Source organism: Ctenopharyngodon idella, chromosome 6, assembly GCF_019924925.1.
Source record: "Ctenopharyngodon idella isolate HZGC_01 chromosome 6, HZGC01, whole genome shotgun sequence".
Taxonomy (NCBI): Eukaryota; Metazoa; Chordata; class Actinopteri; order Cypriniformes; family Xenocyprididae; genus Ctenopharyngodon; species Ctenopharyngodon idella.
The window spans coordinates 8,445,977-8,467,024 of NC_067225.1; the positions used below are offsets into that span (position 1 = coordinate 8,445,977).

Sequence of the window (21,048 nt, forward strand, 5' to 3'; positions counted from 1 at the left end):
AGAAAGAGAATTATTGTTTTGTATAGTAGCCTACACATTATGGATTTGTAAATCTGCAGCTTGAGTCTACACTCTAAAAAATGCTGGGTTAAAAACAACCCAAGTTGGGTTGAAAATGGACAAACCCAGCGATTGGGTTGTTTTAACCCAGTGGTTGGGTTAGATGTTGGCGTGCTGGGCAGTTTTATTTAACCCAACTATTGTTTAAAAATGACTATATGGCTGGCTTAAAATGAACCCAAAATAGGTTAGAAATAAAAAATCAGACACATAATTACTAGAGGCAACAATAATAATCCAAAGGTGAACATTTATTAATAAGCAATTTAAAAATGTTTACTGTTTAATTATTATCCATTAAACTTATTATTAAAAAACGGATAGTTCCGCCCCTTGATTCTGACTGTTTGAGCAGCGTTCAAAGCCGTTGTAAAATTCCCGAAAACATACAGCTGACCGCATTACATAAGTATCAGTGCGCCACTGAGTGTGTATGCTATGTTGCTGCGTCTGTCTTAGCAACCACTCTTAGCAACGTAAACATATGTTTGTTCTCAATTGATTTTGTTCATTGAAGCTTACTGCATTATGTAGAAGAGTATTGTGAGAGAGATATAGTGTATTACCTGCATTCCGATTTAGCATTTTCCTTCAGGTCAGTCCTATGTTCATAATAAAAAATCAGTTTGAATATATCCGCTGCGATCATGTCCTTTCAACATATGGGTTTTCCCGTGCCCTGCTGACACTGAAGGTGATGATACACAGGGCAACTTTTTGAGCAATGTTGCTTGGGCACTTTCCCACTGTGAATGACCAACACATTCATATCTGGATACGTTAGATCGGTCGTGGGCAATTTTTTGAGATCCTCCAATCAGAATGTTAGCAGCCGATCACGTGATCGGTTCGGAGATTTCAGAAAAATTTCAAACAAGATGGCGGCCTCTCAGCGGCAGTGGAGCGGAAAAAAGGAGCATGAACTTATATCTTTTTACGCTAGTAAGTTGTCATGCGTCAACCCAAAACAGGGAATTTACCTCATATAATGCTTAAAATACCAACAACTGTCCAATGTAATGCATGTAAGCTGTAATTAAGCTTTTTAAATACTAAAAAGAGGAGGCCCTTTTTTAATGTCTGTAGTAGCGTAGGCTGTAGGGCGCATGGCATATAAATGTAGTTTTTGACGCGATCGACGCGGGTTCGAATCCGCCTTTTGCCGAACTCGCTCTTCTCCCTTTTCCTATCACAAATCAGATCGGAAAAGCATTTATTTTAATTAAAATGAAGAAAACATTTGAAAAGTTGAAATAAAGTGCCTAACAAGTGTTTATAATAAAGTATTTATTGTGTTGGCAATAGATTTACTCCTCTCTGATTAGTTGCTGCCAACTGTCCGTTGGCCTAATTAGTTGCCCTGTGTCTCATCAGGTTGCCCGTTGACGGCAACATTGCTCAAAAAGTTGCCACGTGTATCATCACCTTGACAGTGCTAGTCAAAGCATTTGTCATTTGCGTTTGTTCCGTATTCACAGCAAGTTTCAATATAAAAGTCTTTGCGGCTGAGTGACTCGCTCATAAAGAAAATCTTTGCCGCCATCTAATGGCGTAATAAATGTAACTTCAGTTGCTATTCACGGTCAGGGACTATTTTTTCCAGCGGAAGGAAGGCTTTTAATGATTTTACTTCATGAAAGTTGCATTGATACATATTTTTTGGCTTTAATATTTGTATTTTGTGGTAACCGTTTTATAAAAGCAATGAGCCCCGTGAAACCGTGGTTTACAGTGAATTTATAACAGCTAAGGAGGTTTTAGGCACACCGCTTTGCATCATGCCTAATGCCCCTTAGTTGTTATAAATTCACTGTAAACCACGGCTTCTTGCTTTAATAAATGTTCATTTATTAAAAATATAAATTAACGTTAATTTCCAACATACTTTGGGTTCATTTTAAGCAAGCAATACAGTCACCCAGCAGGTTAGGCAAACATTTAACCCAACCTGGGTTAAAACAACCCAATTGCTGGGCTTGTCCATTTTCAAACCAACTTGGGTTGTTTTTAACCCAGCATTTTGTTGTTTGACAGGCACAGAAAAAAACACTTTGCAATTAATTTCATTGTTAACAAATGTGCTATTAATTAACAGGCCTACAGTCTAATTTACACCATCCTTTCATGACCTTTCATATTATGACATCAAATATTTTCTCACAGCTGTTTCCAATGACTGTGCCCGTGTTTGTCACACTCTGTGTAACAACGTCAGCGAATGTTGTCGTTTGCTACAAACAAATGATAGGAATTATATTTGTATATTTATGTGAATTCCCAAAGGATGTTTAAATCCGCTAGCTTTGATTGTGTTTAAAATGACTCGTGAGAGAGAGAGAGAGAGAGAAACCGGACTCTCAGTTGGAGTCTGGTAGAGCGCATGCGCAGTAAGAGATGAAGCTTCTCCGCTTTTTTTCGGCAGCTGGCGTGAGGTTCTGGAATTCCAACATGGCAGTAGATGTGGTCAGTAATTCTGTGGTGGTCAGTCTCTCCAGCCCTGACTTGGAAGCATTCCAGAACATCACCGACTCGGAGTAACCCCCATCCCCTCTCTCAGCAGCACGGCTGGACGCTGTCGCCGTTCTCAGGCGCTGAACAGGTAAATCTTTCACTTTGTTTGTGTCCACCAGCTGTCCGTTTGTACCGGAGAGAGAGAGAGGCCATGCCATGCACGGACAGCGCGCTCGGACACTCGGACACAGGCCCTAGCAAAACAGCGCGCAGTTTTTGTTCGGCGTGGCTCTAAATAGCATGAAATTATGGCAGTTTGAGCACTAGGCAAGAAGTTTTATTATTGGAGTAGAGTTCTATAATACGGCAGCATTGATGCGTGTGCGTTGTGTGTCCATGCGAGAGTGACAGAGGCATTCTCACCCATCATCACAATTCAATATTATCTTACTTTATGAATCTCACTTTAGCTCTTAAATCAATTGTTCCCTTTGCAAGACTATTCACAAGACTAGCCTATTAAAATTCCATTTAAATAATATTTAATATAGGCTACTAACTTAATTGCAGTAGCCTAATTAAAGAAATAGAAAAAAAATCACCTAGACTGTTAAATCCGAATTAACAAGTTTACAAGCAATCTAGTTAAAATAATATTTGCATAAAATGTTCATATAACAATAACATGAATATTAAATGTTTAAATAAAGAAAATGAAAAAATACGGAGTTAAATTCTATTTAAAATTTTTAACAATCGGGAAATTAAACAAACAAATAGCCTAAACAATGACAATTCTTTAGCATTTTCATATACTTAGAATAGTAAATTTATTTTCTGCTGCATCATATATTCATCTCTCCCTCTCTCTTTCTCCACAGTTTGGGGTTCCTGTCCGCTCAAAACACTGTTTGCATGCGGTGTCATTCAACTTACTGAAAAACACTTTCTCTACAAGTGAACCTTTCACTCCTTTCTGTCTTTCTCCCTCACCTTGCTGATGTCAAGCAATATGATCAGCGGTGTATATGGTAGGTCATATCTCTGTTTTGTTTGAAGATGCATGCAAATCTCTAGTAGAGGATGTTGCATTTTCTTTATGAATCTGTTTGCTTCATTCTTTAGGCTATTTGTTAGTCAGTCATATGCACGCATATGTATTTTGATTATTGGCTTTTCGCCTCCATTAGATATGATCGCGGAGAACTGACAGGAAAGTACAGGTCAGGGAGAGAGGGGATATGGACATGTCCCAGGCCGGACTCGAATCGGAGACCAACAGCTATCTTAAATATAAAATAAAGCTACTTATTCCTTGTTCTCTTCAGTTTGTATTTATAGCCTATATTTTCCCACTTAAACGTTTTTCCAATCTGTTCCTCCATTCGTATATTTCATTCATACTGGTCGTGCTAGACGCAGATTGATTTTCAGTGCTATGATAGCATTTTCCTGGCTCGCGTCAGGGGAAGGAGAGTTGAGATTGGAGGTTACAGACCGCAATCATGTAGCGCTGTATCTCCAGTCGGGCGCGCGGGCAGAGTGACTGCTGCACGAGCGCGTAATAAATGCTCGAGCTGTGATGGGATTCTGGCGGGAAATCAGCCGTGAGCGCACAGTGGCGCGGTTAGTTAGATGTGCATAATTTGGACTCAGATGTATTGCGAAATGACAACACTTCATTTTCCAATATTTCAGTGTTCCCCTTGTCTCTCTTTGTCTGTTTCTCAGTCAGGTAGAGCAGATTGCTGTCGACTTGTCTGCATGAGTGGTTGTTTATCTGTCTGAATGTGGTGTCAGCCAGTCACACAATACACACAATAAATCACAAGTTTGATGGGCGTTTGTGAATTAGAAATGGACAGTTAAACTACTATGTGCGCAGTTCTTATTATACTTTCATATGAGACAACTGAATAACATCAATCACTGAATGATATTGTCTGTTTTATTGTCCTGCTTGTTTACAGGTTCTTTTTTTGGCCTACAAATATAGTGAAGCATGTCGAAAACAGAATTGTGAGGACTTTTGAAGTGGTCCTCACAATTTAAAATGCTTATAAATCGAGCAAACCATGTATTACTTGAATATAGGTTTGTGTGAGGTTTACCGGACTGTAAACACCACAGACATTGAGGGGGACACGTCACCCCAATAATCAGATATGACTAAATTGTCCAAATTGTGTGCTCTTATCAATGTCTTTTTTTAGATGACCAATCAAATCAAAACAAAAGTAATATCCAGTGATGCAAACTACTAATTTATTTGGTCAAAATTCACCTAATAGTTTAAATGCATTACTTTACAATAAATCCGTTCTTCTACTATTTTTCTTTCTTTTTCTTTACTCCCTTAAATCTCTTTAAATCCTTTAATTTCTTAATGTTCAAGACACAGTTATGGCCTTGGTAACGTATAGTAAATATCATTATGAAAATTGTTCTGTCACACACACACTTTCAAAAGTGTGTGTTTGTGTGTGTGTGCCAGAGGCCTTAATCAGTGTTAAGCAGAGTCTTTTCTGGGATTTATCCGTTTAATGGCAGAAGAGTATAGGGTCATTCCCGTTACATGGTACTGTGTGAATTCTATCTCTTAAAAAAATAAATATGCTTGTGTTGTACAGTGAGGAATTGAGTGTTATAGTTTACATGAGGGTGTCAACTTGCAGTACATTGCTGATACTTGCCGCTTTTTTGTGCTGTTGTTTTCCCTATACACTTCCTGATGATGTAATTTAGGAACTGGCTTTTGTTAGTTAAACGGATATTGCAAAAGACTAACAGGATGGAATAGAATATTGAGGACACTGAAAAACCTATAAACTAATATTCACGAGAAAATGTTTTGTTTAAAACTTTTTAATTAGATAAACAAAAAAAACAAATCAAGTTTTTCTTACATTTTTATTTTATAACTAGTAAAATCATTAAAATTCACACCATCTTTGCTTAGTGATAAAAAATAAAATTAATTTATATAATTCCAATTATATTATAGAATCATCTTTAGTGAATTATAAAGGATATTTTAAGACTAGTACTGTCAAATATGTCAAATATGTCAAAAATGTAATTTAAGACATTACATTATGACATTACAACAAAAATGGGTTTTAGAAGTCAATATTGTCCATATCATTGAACTTTGGCTGTTGCTACAAGTTAAAAAAAAAGTAAAAAAAAAAACACAAAAAAAAAACCTTCTTGACATTCTTGCATTGTGTTCCATAAAGTTGTGCTTCATACACGAGTGTGAACAGCTCGATCTGTGCTGTCTGCTCACAGTAAGTGTTGTTTGGTGAGGTATTATTGAACCGAGCTGACGGCACACTTGCAAAAACATGAAGGTTGTACTTTAATTTTTAAATGCTCTGATAGTATCCTGTCTCTCTGTCCCTCCTTATTTTTGACAGCCAGATTGTGTTAAAAATTTAGTGTTGACAATGTTTGTGATGAAATTATTACCCTTTACATCTAACGCCACACTTTTCTTCATTCCACCATCCCTCCCTCCAACTTCATCCCTCCCTTCACACATCTAAAGATATTTAGCGACAAGAAGAAAGTGTCGCTGAGTGACTAATGTAGATTTTCTCACACAGTTTATTTCTCATACTTTGTCTTGTTTGTCCCTATTACACAGAAAACTAGTGCATCCCTTTAGTTTCTCTCTCTGTGTGTGTGTGTGTGTGTGTGTGCGCATATGAGGGATGATTGAGCTGTTTAATATGCTAAAGCCCTATTAAAGGCCGATGTCAGCAGCAGACGGCGTGCGGCCGCCCAGCCTGCCCCGGCCCAGTGCTCTGTATTGTGTCTCTAAATGAACACGGTACTGTGTTAATTAGCAGAGGAAAATGGCGTGTGGAATTGAATTGGTCATTGACATGCGAGGCGTTCGTCTCTCGTTTAGAGAGATATGAAAGTGATTTAAGCCCTAGCTATGTCTTTTATGGAGGTTTTAAATAATCTATCTGCAGAAAAGAGAAGGGGTAGGAAGTGAAAGAAATGAGTTGCCTTGTCTGTCTTAGATTGAATTTATCATGTTTTTTTTGCTAAGAATGTCTCTCTGAAATGTTTGATTCAGTCTGATTCATTTAAATTAAAGTTGAAGTGTCAGATTTCTATGCCACTTCTATCACCAAACGGTATTGCAAAATACGTTTCCAAAACACTCCTCAAATAAAGTAATGCTTTGATACAAACCTATAAGCGTTTACAGTTTTCAGAAAAATGTCTATGTGAATTGCAGTATGCAATCTATTTAACTCGCATAATTTCGTATTTCCAAGTGGAACGGGATAATTAACAGGAAAAAATGTAGGGTGGGTCTTGATTTTATCCACTGGAAACTGGAATTGAAAAGTGTCTTAATAGATGTTTGACTGTTGGTTAAAATTGTATGTAATAATGTTAACCAACAGCCTGAAAATGTAAAATTTGTTTCTGAGGAAGAGCCAGTTTTAAAATAACATTGTCAGTAAAGATTACGAAAGCAATAAGAAGGCAATAAAGGGCCTGATATACTCATGGCAACATTTTTCAAAAAAGAAACGTGCACTATCCTCTCAATACACAACAAACACAACAAAATTCATTGCAATTTTCTTTCAGGAAATTCATCTCAGAGTTTTTAAAGACTCTACTCAAGCGATCATAGAAGTGTGGATATGTTTATACCAGCTCTGCAGTTCAGCACTACAGTATATTCATGTTCTTACTTGTGTCTGAAGTTGATAGAATCAGTGAAGAAATGAACCGGATAATGGCCCGGTCCCAAATGGCACCCTAAAACCTCACAGTCTTCCTCTGAGTCTGCACTTGCGTGATGTAATGCCACTTTGACTGCCGGGTAAAGTCCTCTGTGTAGCTCGCAGACTTGCGGGCTCAGCTGAAGTGTGCATCGAAGGCGCATAGCGGCCACAAAGGGGGTGCTCACGAGCACCCTTCTGAAACCTAAAATGATGAATGGGACACCCTACGGTCTTGTGGACCTAACGGACATGCGTACGTGGCAGCCATTGTAAGTCAACAAGGCCAAAAGTGCATAGAAGTGTGCCATTTGAGATTCAGCCAATGAATGTGATTTCTACGTCAAAGTAGGTGGATCCCTAGAGCACACGCACCTGTTACATAATCGGCACGGACCAATTGCTGTTCAAAAGTGTTTAACAGTCGACGCAAAGTTGAAAGTTCCAGAACCACCAGAACAAACCTTCGTTTTTGGCCCAATTTTAGGGGAAATATCGTCACACCCATTCGTTCTTTGATTTTGTTTGAAGTATATTGGGGGCCTTAAGAATGATATTGCACAGAACGTTTGACAGGAGTTTTGTGAGATTATTGAACTGAATGTGTGGTTGGTTTTACCTTAAAGTTTTAATTTAATGGTCTCTTAACTAGGGGTGCACGATATATATCGGCCACAATATCGGTATCAACTGAAATAAGTTCATTTTTAAAGGATTAGTTCACTTTTAGTTTCACCTTTCTTCTTTCAGATGAACACAAATTTTTTCATAAGTTGAATATGGAAGGCGTAGGACGTAGTGTAAGCTTTTTGAACTGCGAGAGGCATTACACTTTCTTCGTAAGTTGAATACGGAAGGTGGTCTGGCGGAAGCTAGATATTTTACTTTAGAACTTGTTAAATATGGATATACTCAAATGCATCGCTTCACTTCAGAGGGCCTTTATTAACCCCCCGGAGCCGTGTGGAGTACGTTTTGCTTTGGATGGATACACTTTGTTCAGCTTCATACTCGTTCCATTCACTGCCATTATAAAACTCAGATGCATCAGGGCATGTATTAATATAACTCCGATTGTGTTCATCTGAAAGAAGAAATTCATATACACCTAAGATGGTTTGAGGGTGAGTAAAGCTTGGGTTAATTTTCATTTTAAAGTGAACTAATCTTTCAATGTTATTGTTATCGGCCCAATAAGAAAATTTGGCCGATATATTAAAGCCGTTAAATTTATTATTTTCTTCAGCTAAGACACTTCAGATGCGCACTGATCGCAATGATGGTTTTGAATTGCTTGAAATATGATTGAAATCACTTCAAAAAGGAAAATACAGTTAAGTGCAACATGTACAGCACAAGTCTGTCATATAGGCTACATAAAATTATAACGAGAACATTATAATTGTGTGCTTGGCTTTTAATGGTGAGACTTTTGTTTCTGTAATCAGGCTCTCAAAAATTATATAAAAATTTGCATTTAGATTTATCGGCCAATATATCGGTTGTCAGCTGTTAAATGTGAAGAATTATCGGTATCGGCTAAAATTTTCATATTTTCCTACTCTTAACCTTTTTGTGGCATTTTACAGTGACTTTACAAAACAAAAGTTTTGTTTCAGTCTCTGAGCTTAAACTTTCATAGACCTTTCGTTGCTGAGGCTACGTTCTGTCATACTTCTCTGCACCTCCCTTTCTTTCTCTCTTTCTCTTTCTCTCTCTTTCTCTCTATTGCAGCACTCAGCAGGCCAGGGCTGAAAGTCAGGCGTTTTGAAGAGAGGACGTTGAGAGTGAATGGCTCATTCACATTAAAGAAGAATTAGAGGGCTTCCACCCTGCCACTCTTACAATGGTCAAACAGCCTGGCACAACAGGAGAACTGTTCACAACTGCTAACACACACACACACTGAAAAGTATGCCCTTTGTGTCAAGTAAAAGAGAGTGTGGTTTTGTATCAAATGGATTTTTTGTTTTATTTTTAGATGGATAATATGATCTTGATCTATGCAGTACTGTGGCTCGTGGCATGCAGTATTTGGCTGATTTCTAGAGAAGTAAACAGAGCACAAAAAGAAAAATATTATATAGGGATTGCACACCCAAAAAATAAAATTGTCACCATTTGCTCACTCTCACATTTCTCCAAACCCATATGACTTTCTTTCTTCTTTGGAACATACATATAAGAAATAGTTAGGCAGAGTTCATGCTGCTCTTTTCCATACAGTGAAAGTGAATGGGGCTTTCAAAGTCTAAAAATAAGCACTATGCAGGTGTGGGGGAAATTGTGGCCAAATGTTTAGAGAGTCCAACAGTACTCTCTTCCACTCTCATTACCTTGAGCAAGGCACCTAAGCCCCAATCGCTTTCTGGGCGCCGCAGCAAAAATGGCTTCCCACTGCTCAGGGTGTGTGTTCACTGTGTGTGTGTGCTCTTGGATGGGTGTGTGTGTGCTCTTGGATGGGTTAAATGCAGAGCATTTGGGACACCATACTTGACCACACGTCACGTCACTTTCACACTTTCACTTCATACTAATAGTCACACAACTATAATCTATAATATAAGTTCTCAGCCATATGATAGCTTTGTGTGTTGAAATGACAAATTTAAATCATTATTGACTGATAATCTTCTCCACTGCCCCAACTCTCATTTTATTCACATTGATATATATTAATACTATAATATGTCACACTAGTTTGACATCAATGATGCCAAACATTGGTTCTCACGTGTCTTGTAACTGATGTGCCAAATTTGAATATACAGTCATGGTCAGAATTATTGGCACCCTTGGTAAATATGATCAAAGAAGGCTGTGAAAATAAATATGCTTTGTTTATTCTTTTGATCTTTCATTTAAAAAAAAAATCTAACCTTTCATTGAAGTGAAACTAATGAATGTGGGGGAAAATCACATTATGAAATAAATGTTTTTCTCTAATACAGGTTGGCCATGCACAATTATTGGTACCCCTATTAATTCTTATAAGTAAAATATCTCTGAAGTATATTCCCCTTCATATTTAATTTTTTGTTTTTAGCACACCAGGGTGACTAGGAGCATGAAATTATCCAGCCATGACTTCCTGTTTCACAGGACTATACTTACTTTATCCCAAATGTTTCCAAGGATGTTTAAATCCAGAGAAATAAGTAATTTTAACCAGGACACGGACCATGTCCATGCGTCGCCTATCAGTGACGTCATACCCGTGTTACCCTCGGGTTCCGGTTTTATTTTGTAGAAACCATGGAAACACCAAAGACGCTTTAATATATTATGTGTTTTGTTAGACAGGTGAGCAACTGTTTGGATGGATACATTCATCGACAGAAAACCAATCATGTTATATAGCTCAACACAGTAAGTGTTATTGTTTAAATCTCGTTTTCTTGATTTACAGCGAGTACCATGCTGTACCACACCTAATATCGATCTAGCTTACTGCAGTGTGCAACAAGTGTCTCATATTAGCCGCTGAGCGAACGTAGAAAAGCACTATAACAACTTTCAACTCCTCAAATGTATCTAATATAAAACAGCGCTGCTTTACCCCATATACACGACAGGAAGAAGCGGAAGCGGCGACTGCAGCATAATAAAAGTTCCTCTGCTCTCTCGAGGCACGTGTTGCACTCGTCTCTCATTATCAATCGCTCCAGCGGCCTTGTTTCAGCTCTCACAGAACTCGGTCTTACTTTGCTTCATACAACAGTAACATTAATAATCTCATCCATGAGCATGATTTCTGCCCGAGTCCCGCCGGATTCTTTTCCACCGGCTGTAGACGTGAAGACAACACCTCCCTTGATTCCGCAAAATCAAGGTGTCATCAAGCTACGCCTTTGTTTGGAATAAGGGACCTCTAGCGGCGAAAATTTACATAGTGTGCCTTTAATCATCTATCACAATGGGTAAAACCAAAGAATATAGTTCTGATGTGCAGCAAAAGATTATTAAGGTTCACAAACTAGAAAGTGGCTGCAAAAAATATCTAAAGCATTGAAAATTCCTATTTCCACCATCAGGGCAAAAAAAATTCCAATCAATAGGAAATGTTACGAATCTGCCTGGAAGATTGTCTTAATGCACTGATAGTTCGAGTGGCCAAAGACTCTCCAAGGATCACAGCTGGAGAATTGCAGAAAATAGTTGAGTCTTGGGGTCAGAAAGCCTCAAGCAAAAAAAAAAAAAAACAAAAAAAAATCAAACAAACTACATCACCACAAGTTGTTTGGGAGGGTTTCAAGAAAAATCCTCCGCTCTCATCCAAAAACAAACTCCACCATATTCAGTTGTCAGACACGACTGGAACTTCAAACGGGACCTTTTTGCTTTTTGGCAGCAAACCCACAAGTTGGGAGTCTGAAGGATCTGGAGAGATTCTGTATGGTGTCTCCAAACTCATCAGGCATTATAGGTGAAAACTCAGAGCTGGTATCTTGGCAAAAGGAGATTGCAAAAAATATTGAATAAAAGGGTGCCAATAATTGTGTCCAACGTGTATTAGAGAAAAAAAAAATCATAATGAGATTTTCCCCCTCAATTGTTTTATTTCAATGAAAGGTTAGATTTTTGTGATTTTTTTTTTTTTTTTTTTTTTTTTTTTTTTAAATAAAAGGTCAAAAGGATTAACGATGCAGATTTATTTTCACAGGATTCTTCGTTCATATTTAAAAAGGGTGCCAATAATTCTGACCAGGACTGTATGATTATTTAAATGAGGCAAATGACATTTGAGATCTATGGCAGAGAGGAAGATTTTCAAATTTTTGAGTAATGACTTCTTAGTCTGTCTGTCACACAAAAATATCACATGGCTTCAGAAGTTTTGGAATATACCACATGTTGTATAGCCTACTGTTTTTTTTTTTTTTTTTTTTGGCATTTTTGGAGCTTGGTCATTACTCAGTTTATTATATGGAATAGTGTATTGTGATTTCCTGGCTAACATCTCTTTTAGTGTTTGACAGAACAAAGAAAGTCATACAGGTCTGGAACAACATAGTTAATTTTTGTGTGAACTACACCTTTAATATAATCATGAAATTCTGTAATCTGGTGGCCTTTTCCCTAAAACTATTTGGACTGAATTGGATATTTTTGTGTTGAGCCATTGTCTTGTGTTTGTGAATAATACAAAATCAGGAACCCATGTTTAAAATACAATTTTGTACTTCAGTAGGCACTTGCTGAAGTCAATGGTCTGGATTAGATTGTGTGTATGAGTGTGTATTTATTTAGTCTAGATCTTTCTTTGAGGGGCTTTATCTGTTTTACTGTTTTGCTGTTGGCGACAGTAATGGCTGTTTAATTACTCAATAAAAACGTTTTATGGATGCAGTGTGTGCGAGTGAGTCTGTGTGATGTATTGATTTTGCTGCTGGAGAAACCTGAGATTTCACTAAGGAAAAGTGAGTCTATCTGTCTGTCGATGTGCTTCTGGTTTTAAATAGTAGGCTAGATGCATTTACACACCCACATGCAAAAACACACAGCGTAAGTATTGTTTATTGAGACGCTACAACTCAACTAACACATCTTCAGTCAATGAAGTGAAGATTCCTTTCAGTTATTTAAATGTCTGCCTTTAAAGTATGGAACATTGCTTTAGACATAGCTGTGTGTGTGTGTGTGTGTGTGTGTTCTGGCATATGTGGTTTATGAGGACACAAATATGTATAATGACATGGGTATTACAACGTAAACATGGTTTATGAGGACACTTCCTGTGTGCTCGTAAACCAAATGGCTTAAAAACATATTAAACTTTGTTTTATGAAATTCAAAAAATGCAGAAAGTTTTGTGTGATGGGTGTAGGGGGGGTAGAATATACAGTTTGTACAGTATAAAAAACATCATGCCTATGGAGAGTCCCCGTAAACTACATATACCAACATGTGTGTGAGTGATGGGCCTTCTACGGAGGATTTGTAGCCAGGGGGTATATTGGAACAACAGAAAGTCGTTCTCTAAAGCACCAGCACAAAGCATTTAACACACACAAAAGTACGCACACACTAGATCAGCAGCTTTGCGGCTAATAGGATTGTCCAGGTAGTTCTGTAGAATACAACAAAAAAGACAGCATTTGAGAGAACATTCCACCAAACCACAGCGAATTTTGGACTTTACAACACATCGCTTTTGACTTTAGACTGGTGAGGTTGTAATGTAGGCAAACAAGCCAGAGAATATTTATTTGTTCATATTTAAGCTCCCTCTATGATGAATAGTACTTTATCTTCATCTTGTAGAACAGTTGAAGTTGTATATGTTCTTATGAAGAACCCTTCATGCACTGTTTTGGGATTTTCTGCACTCATCTCAAGAGGTTTGACTGAGGTGGTTTCTAATTAAGGCTTCATTTTAGATGACATGTTCATCCTCTAAGGTTGTTTTACTCTTGCCTAGTCCTAATTACTGGTGCTTGCAATTGTTCATTCTCAGGGTTAGGAATTTAACAAACCCAGTTTGGCGCGTTTTTCGTCTCGTCGAACCATTTCTGCTAGACACCTCAAATCATGTGGCTTGTTGAGGACAGGTGTGCCATAACTTTTATAAGCAATTATCCTGTAGCTCATACAGCATAGCATGTCAACAATGCCAATGTCAAGTATTCGACTGCTAGGGAATACATAAACTGATGAAATGTATTTGGAATGGAATGTAAATCACTTTGGATAAATCCATAAGTTACATTTACATAAATGTAAATGTAAAATAAAAATCCCACAGGTTTACATTGAAAGATATCTGTAGAACAGAACATTTTCTATTTTGTTAGTTTTGTGAATTTACTATTTTTATGTATCTTTTTTTATAGGAGAGCATGTAAGAAATAATTGTTTCGCTAGTGTCAACCATTAAAATAGAAAAAAGCAATTAGAAAGTTGTTAAATGACATTTTTAGCTCTTTCAGACCTGTTATTGATATTGGTTTTAATCATTTTTCATTTTATTGTGCTTTTCTACTATCATTTTTCAGCCACCCGTCTTGCTAATTGTCATTAGTGTGATTTGTAACCAGTAGTGTAATTTACTTTGGTTAGGTATCTGCTGAACTATAAAACTTTAGTTTCTAACAGTTAAAGCTATTGCTAATGCAATGAGTATTAAGAGTGACTTTCAAAGTCCTAATTTATGTCAGTTAAAGTCCTTCCAGGGGAACGGCGCCAGTGTGTGTGTGTGTGTGTGTGTGTGTTTGCAGTAAGTCCAGCCTTTTCCCATGAGAGGACACTGACTGACCTCAAGTTGCGTGTATTGATCAGGAGGATTTGCTGCTTGATAGAATTGAATGTAATTGGGCAGTTTTTAATTGAGATGGATAGAACATGTAAATTTTGCTCCATCAGCCCAAAATCAATATCCATCTGCTGTAATATGGAATGTAAGTTTCGTTCTTTATTTTACTTCAACAAAACATAATATTTTTTCTGATGTACAAGGTTTTACAAATCCACTGTACGTGCAAGGTCAGAGAGAATCCAATGTTTCTTTATCTTAGAAGTACTTCATTGTCTCTGTAATATTTTATGGCTAAGGACATCATTTTTCTTTCTTTCTTCTTTTTTTCCCTTCTCTCCCCCAATCTCTTTCCCTCTGTACAGCCATATGCCAAATTTCATTGTGGAAGAAAAGCTCTTTGTTTCGAAAACTAAAATCTTGGTGCAGTACTTTGCGTGTACTATATGCATGAAGCCGAAATGACAGAGATACAGTATTTTTAGGGGTAACATCTGTTGTCGGGTTCAGTTGCTAATGCCGAGAGCTACATTATTGATCAGTCGTTATTACAGTATGCTGAAATATTATGTTCCCGTGTGCTGTGCGTGAGTCAATGAAACTGAGAAAGAGACAGAGAGAGTGTAATATGAGGTTCCTTGATTACATTAAAGAGCTTTTATTTTATCCACTTGAGATGAAGCCTTCTGCTGTATCTCAGTATCAGACCTTAATGATATCATCAGAGCTATTCTCGATGTGTGTGTGGGGGTGAATCAAGTTCTACCAGTACACAGCTGAATTTAAACTTCACTGTCAATCTAAAGATCGTAAAACAGCTCAGATAGCTACTAGTGTGTGCTTCAAAAAGGAATTGTAAAAGCCTTTTTCTATTGTCTTTCTTTTTAATATTATATATTGTTATTAATTTTGTAAAAAGATTTTTGTCTTTTTTTTTTTTTGGACAAGATGATTATGCAGAATTGGTCATTATCTGGAACTGCGGTAATTCACTAATAATGTCAATTAACCTAAATTGCTCACATTTTCTCTCAGTGGTGTTTTTTGAAACACCTAATTTATATTGTGATGGAAATAAGGTAGACTAATAAGTATAATTAGTGATGTTTTTTACAGAAATATATTATGGCATGTTTGCATTTTAAGTTCATGTGGGCCACACATTCTGAGGCTGTTGGCTGTAGTAGAAATTCTATTTTTCTTTTTACTTTCATTTATGATGTTATTTCTGAATTTTATGAACTTCCACGAGTTTGAATTGACATGAATTTGACTTTTTTTTTTTTTTCACTGGCAGGCGTGACCATGCAGTGGAGCCCCGAGCAGTCGCAGTGGGCGGAGCAACACTATGACATCACCTCCACCACTCGTTCACCAGGGCATAAGATCGAAGCACTTAGAGATCCAAGGCTAACAGGTTCGACCTCAACTGCAGCGTACCAACATTCATGGGCGAATGATGACATTTCAGCTCTGACTGCTTCTAACTTGCTCAAGCGATATGCAGAGAGATATTCTGCCATTCTGGATCTACCCTGCGAGAGTGGACTTATGGGATATCCAGACACAGCCATCTCCGTTAGCATTAGGGGGCCCGGTGTTGTGAATAACGGTCCCCCCCTTCTTAATGGACGGAAGGTGGAGGCAGAGCCCTGGCTGGAGAGCGTCTACCCTCCACTAGGTTGTGTGCCCGAACTTCTTCCCAAAGCACCGCTCAGTGTGTCGGATGTGTCCATCAGTGCTTGTAACTCACCAGTTATAGGCAGCGGGAGTCTTCCGGAACCTTGTTTCTCCAGCAGCAGTTGTAACAGTCAGTCCGGGAATCAGGAATACAGCAGCACTCCCTACAGCGCTCCCTTCCTGCAGCCTGTCGTAACTTACGGTGGCTCTCTTTTCCACCCTACCCCTTCCCATGGCAGTTTGGTGTCAACCTACAGTGCTAACACCTCGCAAAACCTATCTGCATACAGTTACCCAAATCCCCGTTACCCCTCACAAGCCGTTCTTCCTGCTGGCTACAGTCCTCCTCCTCCTCCCTCAGCGTACCTGCCCTCAGGTATAACTCCTCCTAACCCTCTTCCAACTGTTGGATACTCTTATCCAACCACCAGAATGGGAGGTAGTGTCTCTGAAAGTGATGCCCCAAGTGCTACCAACCTTTCAAAGTCATATTACCCATCAACTCAGAGCGAGATTGGAGTGTTTGAGGAGTTTGATTTTGGCGGCAACTCTAATTCGGACTCTAGGTCTGAAGGCAGCCCTCTCTACAGAGCATCAGGAGATGACACTGTGGACAAGCAAAATGGGTTCAGCCAATCGACGGATGTAACGTCTTCATCTTTCAAGCCAGCTAATCACGGAGACTCTTTAAGAAGCCTGGAGACTCTCACAGTAGCCATGAGCGGACGGAACAACGGTACATCCGGACAGCACTTCCCATCTACCTCGACTTCTGTTGTCACTTCTCACCAACATCTCTGCCTTGATGCAAACACACCCTGAGAGATTGTGCTCACACTCAACCAGCAATGCTTGAGTTGATGAAGTGTGAGTGCTTCCCCGTAGTGGATCGGAGGTAGAAAGGAGGGACTTGCTCAAAGCCATTGTGTGCAGGGGCCTGCATCATGGGGAATTCTGTCCTGGAAGTCTCTTGGTATGCAGTTCGAGCTGCAGGACAGGAGAAGTTTAGTTTCTCCTTTCTGGAAAGAGGACAATGATGTTTATGCCCCTCCTAGCCAAGCCTAACTGGTCATTGCGAGACAATGACCTCCTCACTCTGCTGGAACGGACAGACCAGTATATCCTCCATGATGGACACATATATCTGAGAGGGATGGAAAGAGTTCACTCCTCCATTCCGAGAGATAGGAGAGTACATCAAGGGAATTTATATGTCTAATGGATGTGTTGTGGCTGCCATGGAGACAAGGAGTCACGGTAACAGATGTGGTGGTTGGACACTAGCTATGGTTGACCATATTGCCATGGTGTACATTCTGTGTGTGCGTGTGTTTGTGGCCTTGTAATGGTTATTTATGTGGTGAGCTTTAATTGTAAATCCTGTTGCCCCCTTTTCCACAGGAGAATTGACAAATCCTGGTTGTTTAAAGAATCCATGTGTGTGAGTGTGGGAGAGATAAATAAAACCTCAGGAAAGTGTCTGTCAGATAAATGGCGTATGCCTGTATGTGTAACAGAGAAGAAGAGGGCGTTTTCACATACCGTCCTTAGGAAAAAAAACCCAATTCAATCGACTTGAACCAGGTGGTCTGTTGATCAGTTTGTGTGCTCTTTTACAGCATTTTAAAAGAGTATACAGATCTGTTGCTAGACATCTTTGTAGAACGGGATTATTCTACGAAACATTATGCAAAAAGTTTTTGCAGTTCTTTAGGTTGTTAAAGCTGCTGTGTGTAATTTTTTCGATCAGAAAATATGTTCTCCATTTCTAAGCTAATATGCAGAGAAAAATGTTGACTTCCCAAAAAGCGTAAACACTGTGGCTCTGTGGTGCTTTGTTTGAGTGGCACAACCTACCAACACTGGCTTAACCATTGGTGCGAAGTTGGTGGCAGGACTTCCTTTTTGTCTGACCAATGGAAGATGGAGGGAAATGTTTGATTTTAAACTGTCTTTATTTTTATAATTCCATTTGATGCCTTTAGGGGCTAACAAAATTACAAACCGCAGCTTTAAAATTTTTGCTTTAAAATGTTTAGTAAATATCAGTCATTGAGTTATATTGTGCTGTTCTGTCTATTCCACCAATTTCTGCTGTTGTCACAAAAAATGTTGCAGGCTATCTTGAAAAAGAAGCATATTGGGTGAAACATTACTGCAGACAAAAAAAAAACAAATGGAATTCAGACAATTCAGGCTACTTCCTGAGATGGTCTCGGCCTGCTTGGCTACCAAAAATAAAACACTGCCTTAAGGGCCAAGTGTGAAAATGCTCAGCGAGAAGGAGACCACATGATTTTGCGTGTTTGTCTTCACTTAAGGTTTTGTGCATTTTTTAAAAATAGTGTTGAGTTTACTTTATCCCAAGCACTGGAAATAGGTTTGGCTGACCTCACTACAGATCTTTCTGTTTACTTCCTTTCCCTTCTTTATGAACCCCACCAAAGGGAATTAAGATATTATACTTATTTATGAAAGTCAATCACCAAAGCAGCAGTGTGGGAGCCAAATCACAAGGAAATGTTCGGCCAAAATGACTCCCTCTGTGTGAATACTTTTTATTTCTGTGCAGTTCCAATTCAGGAGGGTGAATTGGCTTCATTCCAAGAAACAAATGGAAGGAATTCCTTGAAAAGGCTGCTTTAAGATCTACCAGGTCAAAAATGAATTGTGAATTGAACCAAATTAAATTTCCTCAGCTAAACTGAATGAAACAGACCTCAATCATGATGATGAATCTCGTTCTGCAATGAAGCACGTCACTGTATTGTTTCTGTGGTATTGTTATGTGTCTGTTCATTACTTTCCTGTTGATCACAAACTTCAAAACTAAAATGTAAGAATTATGTAAGTTATTGTATAAGATTTCAGTGATTAGGACATACACCAGTACACTTCTCCATACACACTGTTTACCAAAAGTGCCATTTATATTTCTTTATTTTTAAAGAGAAATGTTTTCTTCCACATCATGTTTTATATATTGCTGTCATTTAAAGAGATTTTACTGTTACCTGTTTTATCCTGGCTACAGCTTTTCCATTTGTGTTTGCCTAATTTTCAAAATGATCAAATGTTGAATTATCAATATTATTTCAGTTCCTGATCTAAACATGTGTCATCTTATTAAAAGGGTTGTTTGGTATTAAAAGTAAGGCACTAAGTAACTTACTTGGCTTTTTCCTTACATCTAAATTCAAAAATTCAATAGTCTGTAGCATTCTATGCAAAACTCTCTTCCTAAACCTAGTGAGTAAATGGACTATTTCATCCAATATTTTTTCTGCTATGTATTTCTGCTAAGTTGTTAGCTTAGCTACATGCTAACATGATTTGGAATCAACTGTTGAGTGTTAGTTGAGTCTTTTTGCATTAGTAGACTAATATTTGTGTGGCATGTAAGTGATCCTTTTCATTGAAAAATATTTCAAAGCAGTCATTTATGAGGTTCCATAATAATTAGGATGTTGCCTATGTAACCTGCTCACTAGATTTTGGAACAGAGCTCTTGACAAACCTTTCACTACTCTCCAACAAAAGATTCATCCTTCTAAGATGTACCTAAACCCCTCTTATACTTTCAAAGGATTTGTTGTTGTTGTTGTTGGAACTAGGAAAAGAGTGTGACTGCAGAATGTACTGTACCAAGTAATGTAACCAAACTGAAGTAATGGGTCATCAAATACTCCTTGCAGACAGCAAGGTGAGAATAGGTGCCATGGAATGAGAGATATGGAAAACTGTACATCATAAGCATATCATAAAGTTTATTACCACTTTTACAATCATAAACAAAAACCCCAGGCCAGAAACCTCTGAAATCCTGTAGTGTTTGCAGTAATGGTGCACTAAACTCTCTTAAGTTGTTTTGTTATACACCAAGACTTTGGACAGCTGTGTTTGGTATTTTTGAGTGCTGGAATTGGTGTTAAAGGTGCATTAAAACCGCACATGATGTTTCACTGTGTAAACACCACATTTAGTGGTTGGTCACTCTTTTCTGCATTTCAAAATATGACATTTTACAGCGTGTGTTCTCAATATATAAAACACAGTTACATTTAGAACTAAGTTGTGAGTTTACTGCAGTCAAACAGAGAGAGTGTGTTGCCATATTCTCAATCGACTCTATTGTGATTGTTTTCATGACTTTTGGAGTATTGTAAACAATTTCCTAATTAAATATGTTTATCTTAAGGCCCTGTTTGCTGTTTTCAATGGACCTGAAACAAATATGAGTTTTACTTTGTGAACAAATACAGAAATCTGACAAAAACACTTTTAAAGGATTAGTTCACTTTAAAATGAAAATTACCCCATTTACTCACCCTCAAGCCATCATAGGTGTATATGACTTTCTTCTTTCAGACGAATACAATCAGAGTTATATTAATAATCACCCTGATGTTCCCAAGCTTTATAATGGCAGTGAATGGAAACCACCTGTTTGAAGCTCAAGAAAGTGCATCCATCCATCATAAAAGATAACCACACGGCTCCGGGGGGTTAATAAAGGCCTTCTGAAGCGAAGCGATGCGTTTGTGTCAGAAAAATATCCATATTTAGCACGTTATAAAGTAAAATAACTACCTTCCACCAGACCGCCTTCCGTATTCAACTTATGAAGAAAGTGTAATGCCTCGCGCAGTTCAAAACGCTTACGCAACATCCTACGCCTTCTGTATTCAACTTACACTTTTTCTGTAAGTTGAATATGGAAGGCGGTCTGGAGGAAGTTAGTTATTATACTTTATAGGATGTTAAAAATGGATATTTTTCTTACACATTAAATTAGATGCTAAATTGTCCAAAGGTGTGAGTGTGAATGTGAATGTGTGTATGTCCTTTGTT

General features: G+C 38.1%; 1 protein-coding gene across 3 annotated transcripts; it reads left to right on the forward strand.

Moving 5' to 3' along the window:
• Window positions 1-871: 871 nt before the first annotated feature.
• On the forward strand, window positions 872-20,394 carry LOC127514764 (fidgetin). 3 transcript variants are annotated; one of them, XM_051897931.1, is made up of 4 exons: window positions 872-1,002; window positions 2,483-2,659; window positions 3,393-3,542; window positions 15,815-20,394. In XM_051897931.1, exons 3-4 carry the CDS (start codon window positions 3,512-3,514, stop codon window positions 17,017-17,019), a joined length of 1,236 nt encoding a protein of 411 aa, XP_051753891.1. In that variant the 5' UTR covers window positions 872-1,002; window positions 2,483-2,659; window positions 3,393-3,511; the 3' UTR covers window positions 17,020-20,394. The 3 variants fall into 3 exon arrangements, with proteins under 3 accessions (XP_051753891.1, XP_051753890.1, XP_051753892.1); XM_051897930.1 differs by lacking the exon at window positions 872-1,002 and having other exon boundaries at window positions 2,352-2,659; XM_051897932.1 differs by lacking the exons at window positions 872-1,002; window positions 3,393-3,542 and having other exon boundaries at window positions 2,352-2,659.
• The last annotated feature ends 654 nt before the right edge of the window (window positions 20,395-21,048 follow it).